The 19,049-nt window shown below is 40.5% G+C and overlaps 1 protein-coding gene across 2 annotated transcripts; it reads right to left on the bottom strand.

The window, feature by feature from the left end:
- Positions 1-414: 414 nt before the first annotated feature.
- On the bottom strand, positions 415-4,493 carry LOC147450482 (putative serine/threonine-protein kinase PBL11). Of its 2 annotated transcripts, none has more exons than XM_086519706.1 (6): positions 3,975-4,493; positions 2,790-3,118; positions 2,302-2,437; positions 2,056-2,192; positions 1,446-1,569; positions 415-1,165 (listed from the first exon to the last, which is right to left on the bottom strand). In XM_086519706.1, the coding sequence occupies exons 1-6, from the start codon at positions 4,183-4,185 to the stop codon at positions 759-761; spliced, it is 1,344 nt and encodes a 447-aa protein (XP_086375832.1). In that variant the 5' UTR covers positions 4,186-4,493; the 3' UTR covers positions 415-758. The 2 variants fall into 2 exon arrangements, with proteins under 2 accessions (XP_086375832.1, XP_086375833.1); XM_086519707.1 differs by having other exon boundaries at positions 2,056-2,189; positions 3,975-4,492.
- Positions 4,494-19,049: the final 14,556 nt, after the last annotated feature.

Below are 19,049 nucleotides of genomic sequence, written 5' to 3'. Positions count from 1 at the left end.
CATATGTTAGAGAAAAAAATAATGAGGAAAATATCTTACTATTGTAGTAAGCTTGGATAATTTACAAGATTAGGACCCTTAAACTTTAAAGGTATGCTACAAAAACAAACATGCGGATACGAAAAAAGTGGCAACTAAATTGAACCAAATTACAATTTACAATTCACTATGAGATTGAAATCTTGTATGAACATTAAGTCACACAATGCAATGTCATTGCTTATAATACAAATTACAAATCCTGTACAAAAAGTTAATGACAAACCAGCCCAATATGATTAGGGGTGCATATGAATTATATATATGTATGTATGCGTGCGCAAATGTAATTACTTATACAGAGCTCTCTCTCTCTCTCTCTCTCTCTCTCTCTCTCATAATCATCCAAATACCCCTAGACTATCAAGATTAGTGGGATTAGGAATTGTGTTTTATTTGTAGACTAAACCTGATTGTGGTTTGCCAAATTACATTGGGGAGTTCATACTCCAAATGATGACATAGGAATGCAGTTACATACAAGCCTTCATTTTTTTGTTTGCCAGAGTCAAATTCACAAAAGCTTACCCCTCAAGCAGAGGCCAATATATACATGCCTTCTCACTTTGAAGAGGCACTCTTGTGAAGCAAGGGGTGGCTTTATTCCTTTCTCAATCTCTTCTATTTGGAAGAGCTTACCATGCTCTGAAACAAAGTAAATTGTAGTGAAAAAAATATGAAGAAGGAAATCAGAGGATGGGCCTTCGTGGACCAGCTTCCTAAAAGCCCTTTGGCTGGTAGGGAGCTGTATCTGGCCTTGTCTGCGGGGGACAACTATCACCTTGCCCTTCAGAAGGATAGATTGTGCTTGCCATGTCTTTCAGACCTTGTAGCTGACTCAAAGTTTGAACCACATTGCTCATGGATGGCCTCGACCTTTGATCCCGTCTCACGCAGCAAGACGCCAATTGCCCTACTTTCATTGCCCCCTTGATAGAAAAATTGCCCTCTAGTCGAGGATCGACGATTCTGAGAATCTTCTTTCTATCCATTAAGAAGGGGCGCGCCCACTCGGCCAAATGGTGTTCCCCAATTGCCCTACTTTTGTCCATGGACTTCTTGCCTGTTAATATCTCTAACAAGACGATGCCGAAGCTGTATACATCACTCTTTGTGCTTAAATGGCCTGCAAAGAAGAAGAAACTTGAGCTTGAATGGTTCAAAAAATTTCTTCCCACAGTCCCACTAAAGTGTGTGAATTCTCTGGTTAATTTGGAAGGACTGAAAGCGAGCGTGTAGTAGCCGATAATATGGTGCAATAACACATGTACGAAAATTGATGGTTAAAAAGGAGACATCATTGAGTTGAATGCCTGCCCTTAGGGTCTGATTCCTACATGCTTTGAGTATACTACTTGCATGCAAATAAGCATTAGTAAAAATTTTAACTTTGAAAGGAGTTATACCAGTCATCACATATTCAGGTGCCGCATATCCCTGCGTCCCCATAACACGCGTCGACACATGAGTCTTATCTCCTTCCGGACCATCTTTTGCAAGCCCGAAATCTGAGAGCTTGGCACAATATTCCTGCAGAAAACAAAACAAGGTGAAAATCCACAATGGAATACTTAGAGAATGAGAAAGAGTCTGTGTGGCCCTCTACTCAATGCCTCTCTATATAGAAATAGGGACACAAATGTCGACTCTCTCTCTCTCTCAGTGGCCTACCTATAGAAAAGACAATGCTCACTTAATGCCTCTCTTACAAGAAAAAGGAAGAAAAAAAGTTTGACATCATTCACTTGCCATGTGGCACTAATTGGCAAACTTTATCCAACGGTTCACAATCGCTCCTAACAGTTCAATGCTTTACTACGGCGTTATCTTACAAGAAAGAGAAAGAAAAAAGGTTTTCCGTCATTAACTTGCCAGTTGGCGCTGGTGCATCCAACGGTTCACAATTGCTCCTGAGAGTTCAATGGTTTACTAAGGCCTTATGTAGGCCAAGACATTATTTGCAAAGATTTTAAGGGCAAAAGGGTATGGAGGGCAAAAGGGTATGGCATGGCATACCAAGTCTAAGAGAACGTTGGAAGCCTTGAAATCTCTGTAGATGACAGGCCTCTTGCCACTGTGAAGAAATTCTACACCCTTTGCGGCTCCGAGTGCAATTTTCATGCGGGTATTCCAGGGGAGTGGCAAGGCCCCTTCTGCATCGATATCAGTTCACCCATTAAAGAACACTGGTAATGCAGCCAAAAGTGTCAGAAACTTCTACATGCAGGCAAATTTCTCACGATACCAGAATCGAATACATACTTCGAAAGAGGTGATTTTCAAGGCTCCCTCGTTGCATAAACTCGTAGACCAGGAGGCGCTTATCATCCTCAATACAGAAGCCGATGAGCTTCACAAGATTGGGATGATGAAGTTGACCAAGAAATGTAACTTCAGCCTAACAAGCACAACATGAGTAGTGATCAGAACACACACACACACACACACACACACACATTTTAAAATGGATATGTTGAATTTTAACAGTCACTAGTTGAGGTCCCTTGGGACTGTTCCTACGACTTTAAAACCTCTCTCTCTCTCTCTCTCTCTCTCTCTCTCTCTCTCTCTGAGAGTTGAACTCAAGACTTGTTATTCAAGAGAGAAACGGCATAACCAATCTACCACACTTGGGTGATAGAAAGGTTATACCATTTTCCTCTCTCTCTCTCTCTCTCTCTCTCTCTCTCTCTCTCTCCACACACACACACACAGGGTTTACAAACAAGTACGGATATGTTGAAACTTACCAGCCACTCTTTGTGGCCTTGCAGCCCATTGTGATCAAGGGTTTTGACCGCGACCGTGAGTCCTGTTCCAGGCTTTACCGGTGCCGTTCCATGCTTATCTATCCATCCCTTAAATACACATCCAAAGCCTCCCTTTCCTAAGAGACTGTCAGGTTGAAAGTTTCGTGTCGCCAATTGCAGCTCAGTGAAACAAAATCTCCTCAATTGCGACGATGCCACGGGACCCGCTTCGTTTTTTGAGTGTTCAGTTGCATCCAATTTACATGCATCAATAGATTGATCCACAGGAGGTACTGTGCAGACATGGGGGCCTTCCTTCGATTCAATCCCTTCCAAAAACAAGTAAACAATGAACTACAAAAATTAATCCCTTTTGATCATACAATGAGCACTCAGATTCTTGCTTTAATCTTCTATTTCTTGTATACAAATTGGGACAACGATTGTGTGTATGGCACATAAAGACATTCATTTACAAACTGAATTGAAGTCCAGTGTATATCCTCGGCTTCACCTCTAAGAAATTATCCATACAATGGGTGGTCAAAGGGTATTATAAAAACCCCTTTGCTTAGATTCTATGAGGTAAGAGAATAACCCCTTTTTCTTAACAAAAAAATTGGGCTTTTTTCCAAATGGCAATGAGAAACCCCTTTTGTAAATGTAATCCTCTGAAAAAGTTAAAAATTTTGTCAGATTAGATCCTGCTCCTTTTGAAATCTCATGGTATACTTACATTTTACAGTTGAGAGCGCGCCCCAGCCACCCCCTCCCCCTCCCCCTCCCGTCCCTCTCATGGTATACTTATGCTGACAGCTTCAACCTTCTCCCATTACACATAAACGACATACGCGCCCTCTCAATTCAATGTATCAGTATGACTGAGCAGTAGAGAATTTTTAAAAAAATCAGCAATTTTTAAAATCAGCAATCTACTGGTGTTTGCTGATTCAATGTCAAAAATATATCTGAAAGCATCGCGAATCTGTGCGCTTTGCCATCTCCTATGATGCCTCTAAACCCTTCACAATCTTTTCCACTAGGCTCTATAACTGCCTTACAAAAAAGGCGCTTTTTAAAGACATCCTGAATGCACTTCATCTTGTCATATGATACTCTGAAAATCCACGGAGAGCTTCTACATACCCATATAGGAAAATGTCATATGACTGATCTCTTGCATACCTGGAGCTGCATCTTTTGCTTCACAAATGTTTGGGCTCACATTGTCTGCTGCATTTCTCTCCCTTGGGCTCTGAGGCCAGCAAGAAGCGCAGCTTGACAATAGAGACCATGTGCGCCTTCCATTGCCTTCATGTTTTCCTGCAGGTGCTTGATCTGGAGAAGGCCTCTTTACCTCCTCCCATGTCCCCGCCTGTGCACCCAAACCTGGCATTCGGGTAAATCAGAGCTCAAGCGTAGGAGCCTCTCACATAGCAAGATCCGGATATGGCAGGCCTGTCGTTCAAGCCAGTGGCGCGAACGACGAGGTACATATCTCGCATCACAATGATGGCGAGCTTGAAATGAGGGATTCAAGAAAAGGGAGATCTGTGCAGAAATTTCCACGATACAATGATTGAAAAAGTAGCAGAAAGGTGTTGAAAAGCTGAGGCTATGGCGAGCTTGAAAAACACGTGGCCATGGCCAGAGAATGTAACAGAATACGAAACGAGATCCGCAAGAGCCGTCGATGTCCGTTAGGCAGCTACTATTCTCCAGCGAGAACTGACGCATAATGGAAGATGACGAAAACGATGACGTCACTATATCCATTAGTCAAGGCTCAAGGAGCTGGAATCTGGATCGAACCTTGGCCTTGGATGCTGGACGATTCACATAGAATCGACTTTCAAGCAATGGCACGATGCATCTCAATAGTTTACGGTATGTTTCGCACGTGCGTTTGCATATATTTGCTTTCGTAAGCACTAGCATCAACGGGACGTTCACGACTCAATTCTGCCAATTTTGGAAGAGTTGGCGAAACTCTATCCATCTCTCTCTATTCTACCCCCGTTGGTGCAACCAAAACTGGTCGGTATTACAAAGAGTGGAAAGCAGGGTTGTGCGGGCTCTCAAGGGCTTGCTAAAGTGATTGAGCAACTGTGAAGATAGCAGGCAAGGAACAACGTATGTAGGTGTATGTGTGCCACACGTGTCGGAGCTGGGGACGTGCCAAGCACCGTGTGCAAGCCACAGATGGTTGCAAGCACACAACCAAGCTAACCTAGCAAGCTCAAGGGTGTGTCACTCACCGCTCTACGCTCGTCATCGTGAAGGATTCCTCGTCGCGAAGAAGAGGGAGCCGTCGCCGATCTCACAAGCTCAAAAAGAGGAAGGGTGTGTCACTCATCGCTCTATGCTCGCCACCGTGAAAGATTCCTCGTTGCGAAGAAGAGGGAGCCACCGCCGTTGCGTTCAACCGCCTCGTCGTCACAATGCTCAATCTCACACACACAAACTCTCTCTCTCTCTCTCTCTCTCTCTCTCTCTCTCTCTCTCATACACACACACATACACCCACACTCATGAGCACATAATGGAGAAGGAGATGGAGATAAGGCAAGAGCACTCTTCTTTAGTTTGGCACCCTTCAGAATGGGGGATTTAGGTTACAATGGCCCTTTTATATGAGTTTGACTCATTCACACTTAAGCGTCCATTGTACGCTTTGTCGTACGTGTCGAAGGTTGGGAACTTGCCTGTGCACTGTGTGCGAGCCTCGAAAGGCTGCAAACACATAGCTAGAGAGTCCTAGCAAGCTCAAAGAACAATGGTGTGTCACTCACCTCTCAGTGCTTTCGTCGTAAAGGATTATGTATTGCGAAGAAGAAGAAGCTGCCGCCGATGCTACGCTCTATCGCCTTGTCGCCATCGATATTGCCGCAATGCTCGATCACAGACACGCATACGCTCTCTCTCTCTCTCTCTCTCTCTCTCTCTCTCTCTCTCTCTCTCTCTCTCTCTCTCTCTCTCTCTAGCATACACACACACATATACGAAGGAGAAAGAGTCATAGATGGAGTAAGATCACTTGTTAGCTTACACCTCAGAGAATTAGGATTTTAGGTCAATGGACCTTTTATAAGAGTTTGGTCCGTTCACACATGGGTCGATCATTGCACAACTGCTGTAAAAATAAGATAAGTGGCGCGCCTCTCATCGGCGATCACCTACACACCTATTGGACCGACAAGCCCGGTCCCTGACTCTACCAAATAAATAATATGGTGTCTATCGTAGGTGATAGAGTGTCCGTGAGGTTAACATGCCCCCCTTCCTGATGTAGATTCCGTCTTCGGAAGCTATTGAGTTGAAGCTCGTTCATCGAGGTGGAAGAGCATTTGAGATGAATGTCCTTAGCCTTCTTCAGTCACTGCAAAATCAAACAAAATTGGCACAATAATTGCATTTTCATATACAATTAAAAAGCATATGCAGTTGTAGACAGACAAATTGATTGGTAAAGAATTTTAAACAATTTGTCAACAATAAACATTAAATTGTAATATAATTAAACGCATAAACAATTGTAAAGGTCAAAAATTAAACAAGTTTAGGGTCACTAATTTAACGATCGAAAGGCACTAGAGGTCAACTATTAATACCATGGGCAAGCTTATCAATTTTCTCTGATCAATTAAGTTGTTTAATCGCAAGAGCCAAGTATTTCATGTCCGAAGCTGACTAAAGGCTATACCTAGAAGACCTTGTAGTTAAGCTACGATAAATTTCTCATAAAATCATCACCTGACTTATTTCCTTTTCTTTGACCCCCCAAAATCTTTTCACAATGATTCAATTTTGATGTGTAAACTTATTTTGTATGCCTTGAGTTTTTTGCTTTTCAAGGAAAAGCGTCCACACTAGGAACCTCTAGGGCTCTACTACCATAGGCAATACATGTAAGTGAAGTACCAAATCAAGCTGAGATTTCTCTTCCAGCTTAAGATTTTACATTGTGGCATTTTGACTTTTTTATTTGTTCGTTTTCAGCATTTTAATTTTGTAACTTTGGGGGGTCATATAACATTGTTGCCCTCCCCAAGCTCATCACACTAGTAAACTCCTTTTATAATACTTAAGCTAAAGGTCAATAGGGACTAAGCCATTAGAAAGCCCTAGTACATTGCACACAATGCTACCTAAATTGGATTAAGAACCTAAAGTAACCATTTATTATTAGGAAGGCATTCCCCATGGTATTAAGAGAAAATTCTAACTCCTAACTTGGTCAAACTAGCTTAGTCAGACTGCTTGATTCTGAAACCTAGACAAAAGATTATGACAGAAAATTATATAAAATCTAATGTTTAATTTAGGCAAATGTGTGGAATATTTTGTTACCGATTACAATTAAAGCAGACAAACATGGATTGCAAAAAAGACAAGGGGCAATGCTAATGGACAAGAAACACATGCTTGTGTTGATGATTGTGCTTGATTCGGAGAGTGAACGAGAGAAAGACTCCATGAAGTTCAAAGTCATAACATCTTGTATACACTAGAAATCACAAAGAATACCTCTAGGAGGCACATGAATGAGAAGAGGCACCAGTCCTTATTGAACACAATCAAACATCATAAGGAACCCTAACCTAATTATTTGCACTCCCCGGAGAGAGTCAAGAGAGTAGGATATTGTAGAGATTGGGGGGAACCCTAAAGCTAAACCCCTATCCTCGTCATCATCAAGAAAAATGAAGTCATCATCCGGGAGACCATATGTGCCATCCGTGTAATCATGTAACTCTTCCTCATCATTAGAGGCACAAATGTTCACTAAGAACATCACTAGATGCCTATAGTCATCTTAGTCAATGTTGGAATTAGGGTTGCCGAGAAACGCACACAACTTGGAGAAGACGAAGAAAGCTCAAGGCACACAATAGAGACTGTGTTACTTAGTATGCAATGGAAAGATAGATAGCCCTAGAGTGACGGGAGTATATACAATGCTCGAGGGGAAAAACCTCCTAAAGAGGGAAAAAATGCCCCGGCGGTCCTAGTGTGTGCACATACATCACTACCACATGTATATGGTAACAAATCCCCCCTGGAGTGATGCGATGAACGAGAGCTGGCACATGAGTAAAGGGAAGTGCCATGCCCCGAGGGCAGGATCGGTCCACAAAGGGGAGTAAGCCCAAAGCTTTGCGGAAAGCTTCAAGCTTCTCATGAGACAATGCCTTTGTGAAAAGAGTTGCAAGGTTGTCCTGTGTTGGCACATAAGCCAAGCTTATCTCTCCTGCTAAGAGCCTCTCCCTGACATAGTGGTAATGCACCTCAATGTGCTTTGTGCGAGCATGAAAAATTGGGTTCCTCGCAATTGCCAATGCGCTCTGAATGTCAGTGTAGATAGTGTTGGCAGTGTCCTGTCCAACACCCAAATCAGCCATAAGGCGTCTGAGCCATACACACTCAACCGTAGCTGTGAAGACTGCCCTGTACTCAGCCTCACAACTCGAAGTGGCCACAGTAGGTTGCTTCTTGCTCAACCATGATATAAATGAACTGCCAAGCATGAAACAAAAACCACTTGTGGACACTCGCGTGTCAAAACAACCAGCCCAATCTGAGTCCAAAAAAGCATGTAAGTCTGGCGGCAATGATCCCCCCTTGGGATAAAACAAGCCAAGATGTAAAGTGCCACTAAGGTAGCGGAAAATCCTCTTGACAGCCTGTCAATGCTTAGACCCTAGGCTCTGCATAAATCTGCTGACCTTTGAGACTGCAAACTGAATATATGGCCTCATGTTGCATACATAAATGAGGCAGCCAACAGTAGTTTGGTAAAGAGTGACATCAGCAGGATCACCAGCATCATGTAGACTCAACTTCAAACCTGTTTCCATGGGAGTGGCAATAGGTTTGCAATCCTCAAGTCCAAAATTACATAGGAATGTCTCTATGTAACTTTTCTGACACAAGGCAATACCACCATCACACTGCTTAAACTGTATGCCCAAATAATGATGCAACAACCCCAAATCTTTCATCTTGAAAGTAGCATTCAAATCAGCCTTAAATTCAGCAATATGTCCCTCATTTGGTCCAGTGATCAACAAATCATCTACATAAAGAGTGCCACTCACAATTGAGAATATGGTAATTGTATATATATTTCTTATGTTGTATTACTTCTTCTTTCTTAGGTGGTTTGTATATATGTACACATATGATTGACCCTAGATAGATGGGCACAAATCAATAGAAAAGAAACCCCTAGAGATGAAAAAGTGCCAAAATGATCCTAAGTGTGTTCAGCCATATCATAGCCATAGTTTATGATAAAAAAGCTCCCTAGAAGTGTTGTACTGAACATTAGCTAGTAATAGTTTTAACGAAGTGGAAAACCCTATGCGATCATGTTATGAAATTGTGGATTGAATAATGATTTAGTAAATACATGCACAAGGGAGGAGTTCACTCATGCAGGGGAACATATTTGACCAATTTGTGTGCATCATCTACTTAATTTTGAGTTTTGTGTATGTTTCATGTGCATAGTTGTTATGTGTATTGCCACACACAATAGTGTTAGCAAGTCACCGCAACGGACGTCCATTAAAAGAACAAAATGGATTGTGCATACTATAAGTAGTGTAAATAGAGGCCGCAAGGGCCTCACTAAAATAAATTTGCTCTGTAAGACTCCCAAAAGGTTATCTTGTCCTTAAAACTCTCACAAAAAAGGAGTCGATTTTAGAATGTTAGCTAAGAGGGTGTTGGAAATGCTACTTAGGTTGGTGTAGGCTACTCTATCCCCAATTGTTGGAAAAAGGATTGCAAGAATGCACACAAATGAAGAAGATGAAGGAGAAGGGCACACAAGACAGGAAGTAGCAGTACTAGGTGTGCTACAAGCTAGCCCTATGGTGATGCATAAACAATCCCAAGGAAAATACGCCTAACAAGGTTAATAAAATGCCCAAATGGTCCTGATTGTGCTCACACATGCATTACTACCTTAATATGGTTACCATAATAAATCTTGAAGTAGCTAAGGCCTTTTCTTGATGATGACAGTGGGGGAAACGCTAGCTAAAACCATTCTCCTAGTGAGACTATTGCTCGTTTTCATTTCATTTCATTTCATCCTCTCTCAATTTAAAGAAATTAGTCTTAAGTACCCACATTTAGTTGGGGCTACAAAACAAAGAGTGACTTAGTTATTTATCAAGGATAAGGCTTTTGATTTGGGTACCGTCGTTAGCTTTTTGAATGTATATGTGACCTTTTTGGGATCCTTTGTGCACTGTTTTGTGCTAATTGCTAACCTAATGTTCCTTTTTCGTGTAGTTCCCTTGTACACTTAGGAGATCCTTAGGTGTCCATTTCTAACATTTGTGCTTTTGAGGGTGGTGGTAGGCCGTGGAAGAATCATTATTATGAATCCTAGAATGGCGTTTCTTCCCCCTAAATGATCATGGCTTTGCTTTGCAATTAGGTTTTTGCTATCTCTTTGTTTAGGAGGTCTTGGCATACATAATGTAATGTGTGACTTGTAAAGTTGGAAACCATAAATCACTTCCAATATGGTAAAATCCTTGTGCATACAATGACAATTGGGAATTTGACCATCACTTTGAGATATGTTACTTTGCTACTTGACTTTTAATCTAGAGATGCTTGTTGGCCTAAGAAGGCCATAGAGGAGTGCTGGAGAAAACGTGCAAATCTCTCACCATCAAAAGTTTCACTATCACATTAAATGTAATGTCCATTTGTTTTCACTTTAATCTTTGCATCACCATTTGATTACATACAATATGATTTTTGGCTTTCTAAAAGAAACCCTTAGTGTTGTGTTGGGTTAGGGAGACTTTCATTGTTTTCACTGTATGACATAGACTTACCTTTCATTTCACATCGTGACATGTCTTTACTTTTCTTGCATTCTATTGTTTTATAATGCTAAAGTGAAGCTTCACCTTGTATAATTGTTTTAGTAAATTTTACACACACACATATATATATGTTTTTTTTTTTTTTGCATTCTATTGTTTTAGAATGCTAAAGTGAATCTTCACCATACATATTTCTAATAAATTCTATACACACACATATATTAATTAGCTCCTTTTATTTCACCTTTCATTTCACAACTTCACATGGCTTTACATTTCTTGCATTCTACAACTTGATTCCAATCAGTGTTAATGTTCGAAAAAGTCTTTTTTATTAAGCGGCTACTGATCGAGTTTCCTCCTCACAAAGAAGAAAACCAAAAATACTAACAAAAATTTTGAGATTTGCAAAATGTTGGACGACTTTCTCATATATAACATCGGTTTTTCTTCCGTGTACCATGGTTTGCAGCTAGCTAGTCTCGATGTTCAATCGACTCAAGATTAAGTTGAGGCAATCCTTTCTCAAACACTATACCAGTTTAATTCAACCTAACAATTTTATCACTTTCTTATTGTTTTTGAAAGGCGTCGTGACTCTCACTTGTTTCTTCATTTTAGTGTTTTAAAATGTGTCTTTATATTGGTGTTGATACGAGGCATTAAAAATGTATAAACTAGATCCTCTCCCTCTCCCTAACCGATGAAAATAAGAGTAAACTTGTATTTCTCTTGATTTTTAGGTCAAAATTTAAGCTTTTGTCAATAATAACACTAAAACTTGTGTAAATTTTTCGATTTTTTAAAAGGCAAGCTCAAAATATAACTAAAATTTTACAATTTTAGCCTATTAAAATACATTGGACCCCGGTTTTTTTCCAACACACTCTCTCTCTCTCTCTCTCTCTCTCTCTCTCACACACACACACACACACACACACACACACACACACACACACACACACACATGCATGCATGCATGCATACACGCACACCAATGTTCAAAAAAATTATAAAGATAGAGTAAAATTATAAAAAATACTTTGTAAAATTTTGTATGGTTTTCAAAATGATTTTTCTCGAACGTTAATGTCATCATATACACACACACAATTTATTACAACTAAAAAAATTGCCTTCTTGAGGCCACCTTGAGGCCACCGTAAAAACTTTACCCTTGCTTGCATAACTTAGCTTGTGAGTTTTAACTTGTGAATTTGGAACACAACTCATTTTAAAATTCTCCCTTGTGCTCTAAGTAAAGGTTACTTTGTCTGATATACTTTGTCTGATATATGTTTTCTTCTTCTTTGAGTTATGGAAGGAGTGGGCCACATTTTAATTCTTCGTTGCAAAGCTGCCTTTTGGATCTCTTATGTGGATGCACATGGGACGTCAAGATCTAAGGCATTTAGAAGCAACGAATAGGGTTTTGTGACACCATGGTGTTCTGTGATGACTAGTCGTAATGGTGGATTGAGCACTTGCAGGCCTCCCAAAGGACCTGAGGCACTAGGAGCAGTAGCCTGCTCGTGAACCGCCATCAACAAACCTACTTACCTACGAACAACAGCTCCTTAGCACCAACATGACCACAACTCTTTAGCCGCTTCCGAACCTCACCTATAAGGTCTCAACCCTTTGTGATGCCCGCGAACCCTCACTCCAGCTCCATCAATGCTCGCAAACCCTTGGTATATCCCACCCTCGAGCTTAACTTCTACCATCCCTGTGCTTGCTTATCTTTTTCTACGCTTATTTTCACTCGATAAGCATCTTTGGCATGCATTGCATCTTCAACAGCCTTTTTATCTTTAGCGTGAGTTGCATCTTATGCGCCCTTTTTGCTTGTCATTTTGTGCGCGCCGAAGATGATATCTTAAGTTTTTTAGTGTATAGCCTTCATTGCTTACTTCCCCTCCGTAGGGGTTATTTCCCATGAGTCTCTCGACCCTGTCTCCCCTATATTGTCGTCCCCCCCCCCCCCCCCCTCTTTTTTATCTACGTTCTAGGGCTTTACTCCATCGACACCACTTTCCATGGAACCAGAGGTTTTGCCGATAGACGAGGATATCACCAAGTTCTCAAAAATGTTAGCGGCTAGGTAAATGCCAACGAATGATGATGTTGTTCCAATGGACGAAGGGGAAGTCTTGGCCCCGAGACCCTCGAAAGATACCATTATGAAGGATAGACCTCAGGTAAGGGATCCAACACCTCTTGTCAATATTATAACGCTTTCTTGGGGGACTCGGTCCCTGATGTGCTAAAGATAAAGGAAAGAGCATGTCCATCCTGCACAAAAGATCAACTTGGAGGTGAAGGCCCTCAAGGCGGGTGTGCCTCAGGGGCCAATCTGTACGGAGGTGCCCTTTTTACCGTACAATATCATTTTAAAATGGATAACTAGTTCATTTGGTGCTTGGGAGACTTAGCTGTTGCAAGTATGTTTGCTCTTTAGTCCACATCATACTTTCCAAAGTAGAGTGACAAATTCTACTTGGTGTTTGGAAAACGTCGTCATCACAAACATGATTCTAAGCATGTATACTAGTCAAATTTTTGCACAATAAAAAGTAAGATCTAGTCTTATAAGACAAAAACATTAATCATTTAAAACAAACATTTACATTTGCTTAATCTAGTGTAGGATTGTAAGCATTGATAAGGTTCATAATATTCTTAACATGTGTTCCTTCCATCCATCTAGCATCTTCAAAAGGATAATTTTTGAACTCAATACAATATCGTCGGATAATCTTACCATGTCGTAGTACCTTGTCTTCATGTCAAAGGATAGCTTCGGATTGTAGCACCTCTTCTTGATCTTCGATCTTTGGGAGGTCTTCAATAATTGGTTATGTTGGTGGCTCTCCTCTGTAAGGCTTGAGTAGGCTCACATAAAAAGCATTTTGTATGAGCCAATGGTTAGGCAACTTGAGTTGATAGGCCATCTCATTGATTGGTCTTAAAATTTGAAAAGGACCATAATATCTTTTTGGTAATTCAGCATAATACTTTTGGTGGCCCATAGGAGTTTTTCCCGTAGTTTGCCTCAATCAAGCCTTGGGAAACTTAAGTAAGACCCAATAATTTTCTTTGAATGTTTAGGCCCTTCTATGCTTGTTAGCAGGAGCTTTTAGCCTTTGTTGGGAGATGGATATAACCTCCTTAATCTTTTGGAAAGATGTCTACTACTAGGGACTTGATATGCGCCGTGTGCGAGCCACAGGGGTACAAGCACACAACCTGACAGATACAAACAAGCTCTACGTCTACAGGGCGGTGTGTCACTCACCTCGTACAGTGCTGCCACAGAGGGACTCTGTGTGTGCAAAGACGAAGAATCCGTTGCATCGTTGCTCGTTCTTCTTTGTGTCGCCGTTCTCGCCAATGCTTGGTCGCTCTCTCTCTCTCTCTCTCTCTCTCTCTCTCTCTCTCTCTCTCTCACACACACACACACACACACACACACACACGCATGCACACGCTCACCAACAAGCAAGAAGAGGTGAAGCAAGAGCAAATCTTGCACGTTGAGAATAATAGAAAACCCTAGTTTATGCCTTATCTGGGGCTTGCCGTCCTTTTCACATACGGACACCCATATTTTGTTAGTCAGTGCTAAATGGGTCTGGTGCGTCTTGCATTGACGATCACCAGCCTTTTACTATAAATCTCTTGGATCGACAAGCCTGGCCCATGACTAAACATATGCAACAAAGAATAATGGTGGCATCATGGGTTAACATGCCTTCCTTCCTAATGTAGATTCCATTCCCGGAAGCTAGTGAGGTGAAGCAAGGTGGTAGAGCATCTGGGATAGATTGTCTGCACAACAAGTTCACTGTGAGAGTATGCAAGCAAAACTTCATGGAAATAAAACATGAGGGACATATAAAGTACATGAGGACATGAGATATTGCAAGGAATTATGAAATGCTACACTGCCATTAAGGACGAATAAATTGCACTTTGATGAAATTAATCAATCAAGAGTGTGGCCTTATGGATGAATCTATCAATTAGGTAGGTATGGCCAAGGTTAAAACAACTACTCTAGTAGTAGCAAAGTTAGGAAGATTATCTAAATGCAAGATTTCCCAATTGTGCCTTTTAGCTTTAATTATCCAACTAACTTAAAAGACTTCCATTAAGGTTAAAGTGAAAAATTAACTTTCATGCAAGGAATTATAAAATGCTACAGTGCCATTAAGGACGAATAAATTGCACTTTGATGAAATTAATCAATCAAGAGTTTTGGCCTTACGGATGAATCTATCAATTAGGTAGGTATGGCTAGGTTAAAACAACTACTCTAGTAGTAGCGAAGTTAGGAAGATTATCTAAATGCAAGATTTTCCAATTGTGCCTTCTAGCTTTAATTAGCCAACTAACTTAAAAGACTTCCATTAATCTTAAAGTGAAAAATTAACTTTCATGCAAGGAATAATGAAATGCTACACTGCCATTAAGGACGAATAAATTGCACTTTGATGAAATTAATCAATCAAGAGTTTTGGCCTTATGGATGAATCTATCAATTAGGTAGGTATGGCCAAGGTTAAAACAACTACTCTAGTAGTAGCAAAGTTAGGAAGATGATCTAAATGCAAGATTTCCCAATTGAGCCTTTTAACTTTAATTAGCCAACTAACTCTCACAACTTCAAACAAGAGCTTGAATTTTTCACTTTAAGGTTAATGGAAGTCTTTTTCATGTAGTAATATCCATATAAGTATACACAACAATGTCAAGCAACACGGCACTATAAATCTAGGAGGCATGTTAGTGTGAAAAGACCAAAACTCTTGGAAAACAAGTGGAAAAAAAATCTAGACTCCTAACCAACCTATCTGGTATCACTTATGGAATCAAGGGAAGAAGATATTATATAGACCGGGTGGCATCCCTAAGGCTAGGCATGTATCCTCATCATCTAGATAAAGAAAATCATTGGCAGTCAAGCCATAGTCTTCCTTGGATTCTTCACCATCTTCGTGTGCACATATCTTAATCAAGAACCTCTTTATGTGTCGATACTCATCTTGTGCAAAAGAATATGCATGTGCCATGGGAGAAACATTCGTTAGGGTATGGGTCACTAGTAGTTCATAGATGTATTAGCATTCTAACTCTTCAAAACTTTTCTCACACGCTAGTTTCTCTACCAAATCCCATTCTCAAGAAAGTATAGGGTAGCATATGTGAAACACTTGAGAAAAAGAAAAAGGGTACCTTTCATAAAAAATAGAATCTCATGACTCTGGTTGAGCTAGCCATCTCTGGGAACATAGATAGATTTGGTTAGGTCTCTAAAACATGTTTTCTTGTGCTGCTTGATGTGACATGGCGTATTTGGACTATGTGTTGGTTCCAATAGGGTGCATTCTCATTGCTAGTCCCTCTTACTCATTTACTATTTTCATCCTCTTTTTTTGTGCTTTAGTATAGGACTATATATATACATTCCCTAAGATTTGGAAGTTAAGGGGTTTGGGAGGAATATTAAGAGGGAAGCAATCGAATTATGATTGTTAGTAAGTACTTCCCCCTTCGTTGGGTAGATCATACCTTTTGGAAAGTTGTCATCACCTTTCAAGACCAACTGTTCCAAGTTGTAATGGGCGAAGATTTTGACCAATGGGGGATTTTGCCACCTTAGGTGATTCACGAAGCTGTAATGGTGGTAAGGTACTCTCCCATGATCTTACTTGAGAAGTTGCTTCAGGTGATGAACTTATAATTGGAGGTACAGAGTCTTTTTTGTTCGTGTGGATTTGTACAATGGTAGATGGAGGTTGTGTCGAAGCTTGTATTCCCCTTGTATTTTTGTAGATGAACTACATGAAGAGCTGGAAGCTTCATTCGACTTCCTTGTTCCTAAGCTAGGTGGAACAAATTGTTCTTTCTCGGTACCCAGACTAGCTCTGGAATGGGTGTGTAGCATTTCGTGATCTTTTCCTTTTCATGGTCTTCAAATCGTATTGGAGTTACCGGATTTGGCCTACATGGATTTTTAGTAGGTGACAGGGGAGAACACAAGGTACGTTTATGTACCCATATTTGATCGTTTCCTTCAGAGTAGCCTTGGGATTTCAATAGTCGTTTAGAAATCCATTGCAACTTATTCTTGCATTTTCTGGGGCGAGTGGGGCATGTCTTAAGAGGCTTTTGTTTTGAATTAGATTGAGCATCGAAAGTGGTTGTTAACGAAGCTTTACGGACCCATTTGTTTGTTGCCCTTGACAAATCACGTTGAGTCTTGGGTGCCTCATTCTTTATTTCAACCATGGAAGTTGAAGCTCTAAAGGGTTGTGCCATAGGGATAGATGTTTCAACCTCTTGAATATGCAATGTTCCATTCTGTGTTCCCTCAGGAGTCAATAACTCAAGGATTGTTGCTTGAGTGGTAGGATTGAGAGTTGGTTTATGTTACCCTCCATAGCACCCGCAGGCATGACCAAAGAGCTTTGAGCCACGATCATGTTGTCATAAGTAACATGAGTGTGAAAGATTCCAAAGACATTAGTTTTCTTCTTATTAATACCCTTGACTTGGATGGTACTTTTGGATAAATACAACTTTCCTAACTGACAACACACTCCATAGGATAACAAATTATGTTTAGCTTCTATGTCCAATAAAGCATTATATAGAACTTTCCCGTAGGTGCTATTTAACTAGATGGGGTATCGTAGAGGTGGGTCAAAATCTTCCAAATCGTTCTCTAGTTCGACTTGAAATGCATGTGTAACTCCAAGTTTGGTCTCTCATTGGTGCCTAATATGTTGTTGTCGTTCTTGAACCTTGTCTTGAGCTTGTATCTTTTTCAGTTCTGGTTGTGCCTTGGGTGAATTTTTTTGATGAATGGAATGTAGCTTGTCTTGGCCTAAAGGATCATAGTATCTTTACAATTTACTCCCATTGAGGAATTCAATGGTTTCCAAAGAGTTTCCACACGAATGGTACCTTGTAGAGTGATTATGCATACTCTATATGGTCCTTTTCTTGCATATTTTAGCTTTTTCTTCTCGTTATGCACTCCATATATAAGAACTTTATCCCAACCTTGATATCCTTCTTCTTTAAATGGTGATCAAACCATTTCTTTTGCCTATCTGTCTCTACAAGTGCATTTCACAGAGCCAATTGTCCCTCTTCATCTAACCGCTCAAGGATATATAAACACTCAACTAAATGGTTACCATCCCAACCTTCTTGTGAAGCGACTTGTAGACTAGGAATGACAAACTCCCATGGCATAACTTCTTCTTGGCCATATACCATCTTGAATGGCGTACAATTAATAGCCACTTTGTATGCAATACGATAAGCCTATAAAGTTGATGCTAGCTACAAATCCCAATCTGTGTGATGAGCCTCTACCGTCTTGGTCAAGATAGAAATTAAAGTCTTGTTAGTACTCTCAGCTTGGCCATTTTCTTGTGAATAATAAGGTGTCGACTTATGGTGGGATATCATTCCGAGTTCCTTTATCACTTCATTTATAAAATGAGTGCCATTATCACTAACAATTTCAAAGGGACAACCAAATTGCGTAATAATGTTATCAAAAAGAAACTTAGCGGTTGACCTTGCATCAAATTTTCGTGTCGCCTTAGCTTCTGCCCACTTTGTCACATAGTCAGTCACAACAATAATATAACGGGATTGGGTGTTATGAATTGCCAAACTAATTGGGCCTACAAAGTCTAAACCCCAGTTTTCAAATGATTGGATCACTTTAATAGGATGTAAGGGCATCCAATCCTTCTATTGTGTGGTGTTGTAACGTTGGCATTCATCGCATCCCCTTGCAAAAAGTGATGCATCTTTGAATAAGGTGGCCACCAATAGCCTCATTTGCAACACCTTCCTAGCAGTTAGTTCTCTTGAATAATGTTCTTCGGCTATGCCCATGTGTGCTTCTTGCAGTATGTACAAATACTCATCCTCACGAGTACATCATCTAAGAATATCATCCTTCCCTAGCTTGTAGAGAGTACCTCCAATAGCCTGATTTGCAACACCTTCCTAGCAGTTAGTTCTCCTGAATAATGTCCTTTGGCTATGTCCATGTGTGCTTCTTGCAGTATGTACAAATACTCATCCTCACGAGCACATCATCTAAGAATATCATCCTTCCCTAGCTTGTAGAGAGTACCTTCAATTAGAGAATAAGATTTCTTTAGTAGCTTTTGAGCTATATCCTTACGAAGCTCCTTGGATGGAAAGCCATTAACTACAATGTTTACAATCTTCTCACTCCATTCATGCATGGTTTCGACTAGGAATAGGGAAGTATCGGACAATTCATCATCGATTTCAATAGGGGCTTCACCATTGGGTATGCGAGACAAATGATCATCCATGACATGCCTTTTACCAAGTCTCACCACTCAAG

This window comes from Adiantum capillus-veneris, chromosome 9, assembly GCF_014529385.1.
Source record: "Adiantum capillus-veneris isolate H3 chromosome 9, ASM1452938v2, whole genome shotgun sequence".
Taxonomy (NCBI): domain Eukaryota; kingdom Viridiplantae; phylum Streptophyta; class Polypodiopsida; order Polypodiales; family Pteridaceae; genus Adiantum; species Adiantum capillus-veneris.
Note: the sequence above shows the minus strand (reverse complement) of the source record. Positions and strands in the feature narration are given on the sequence as shown.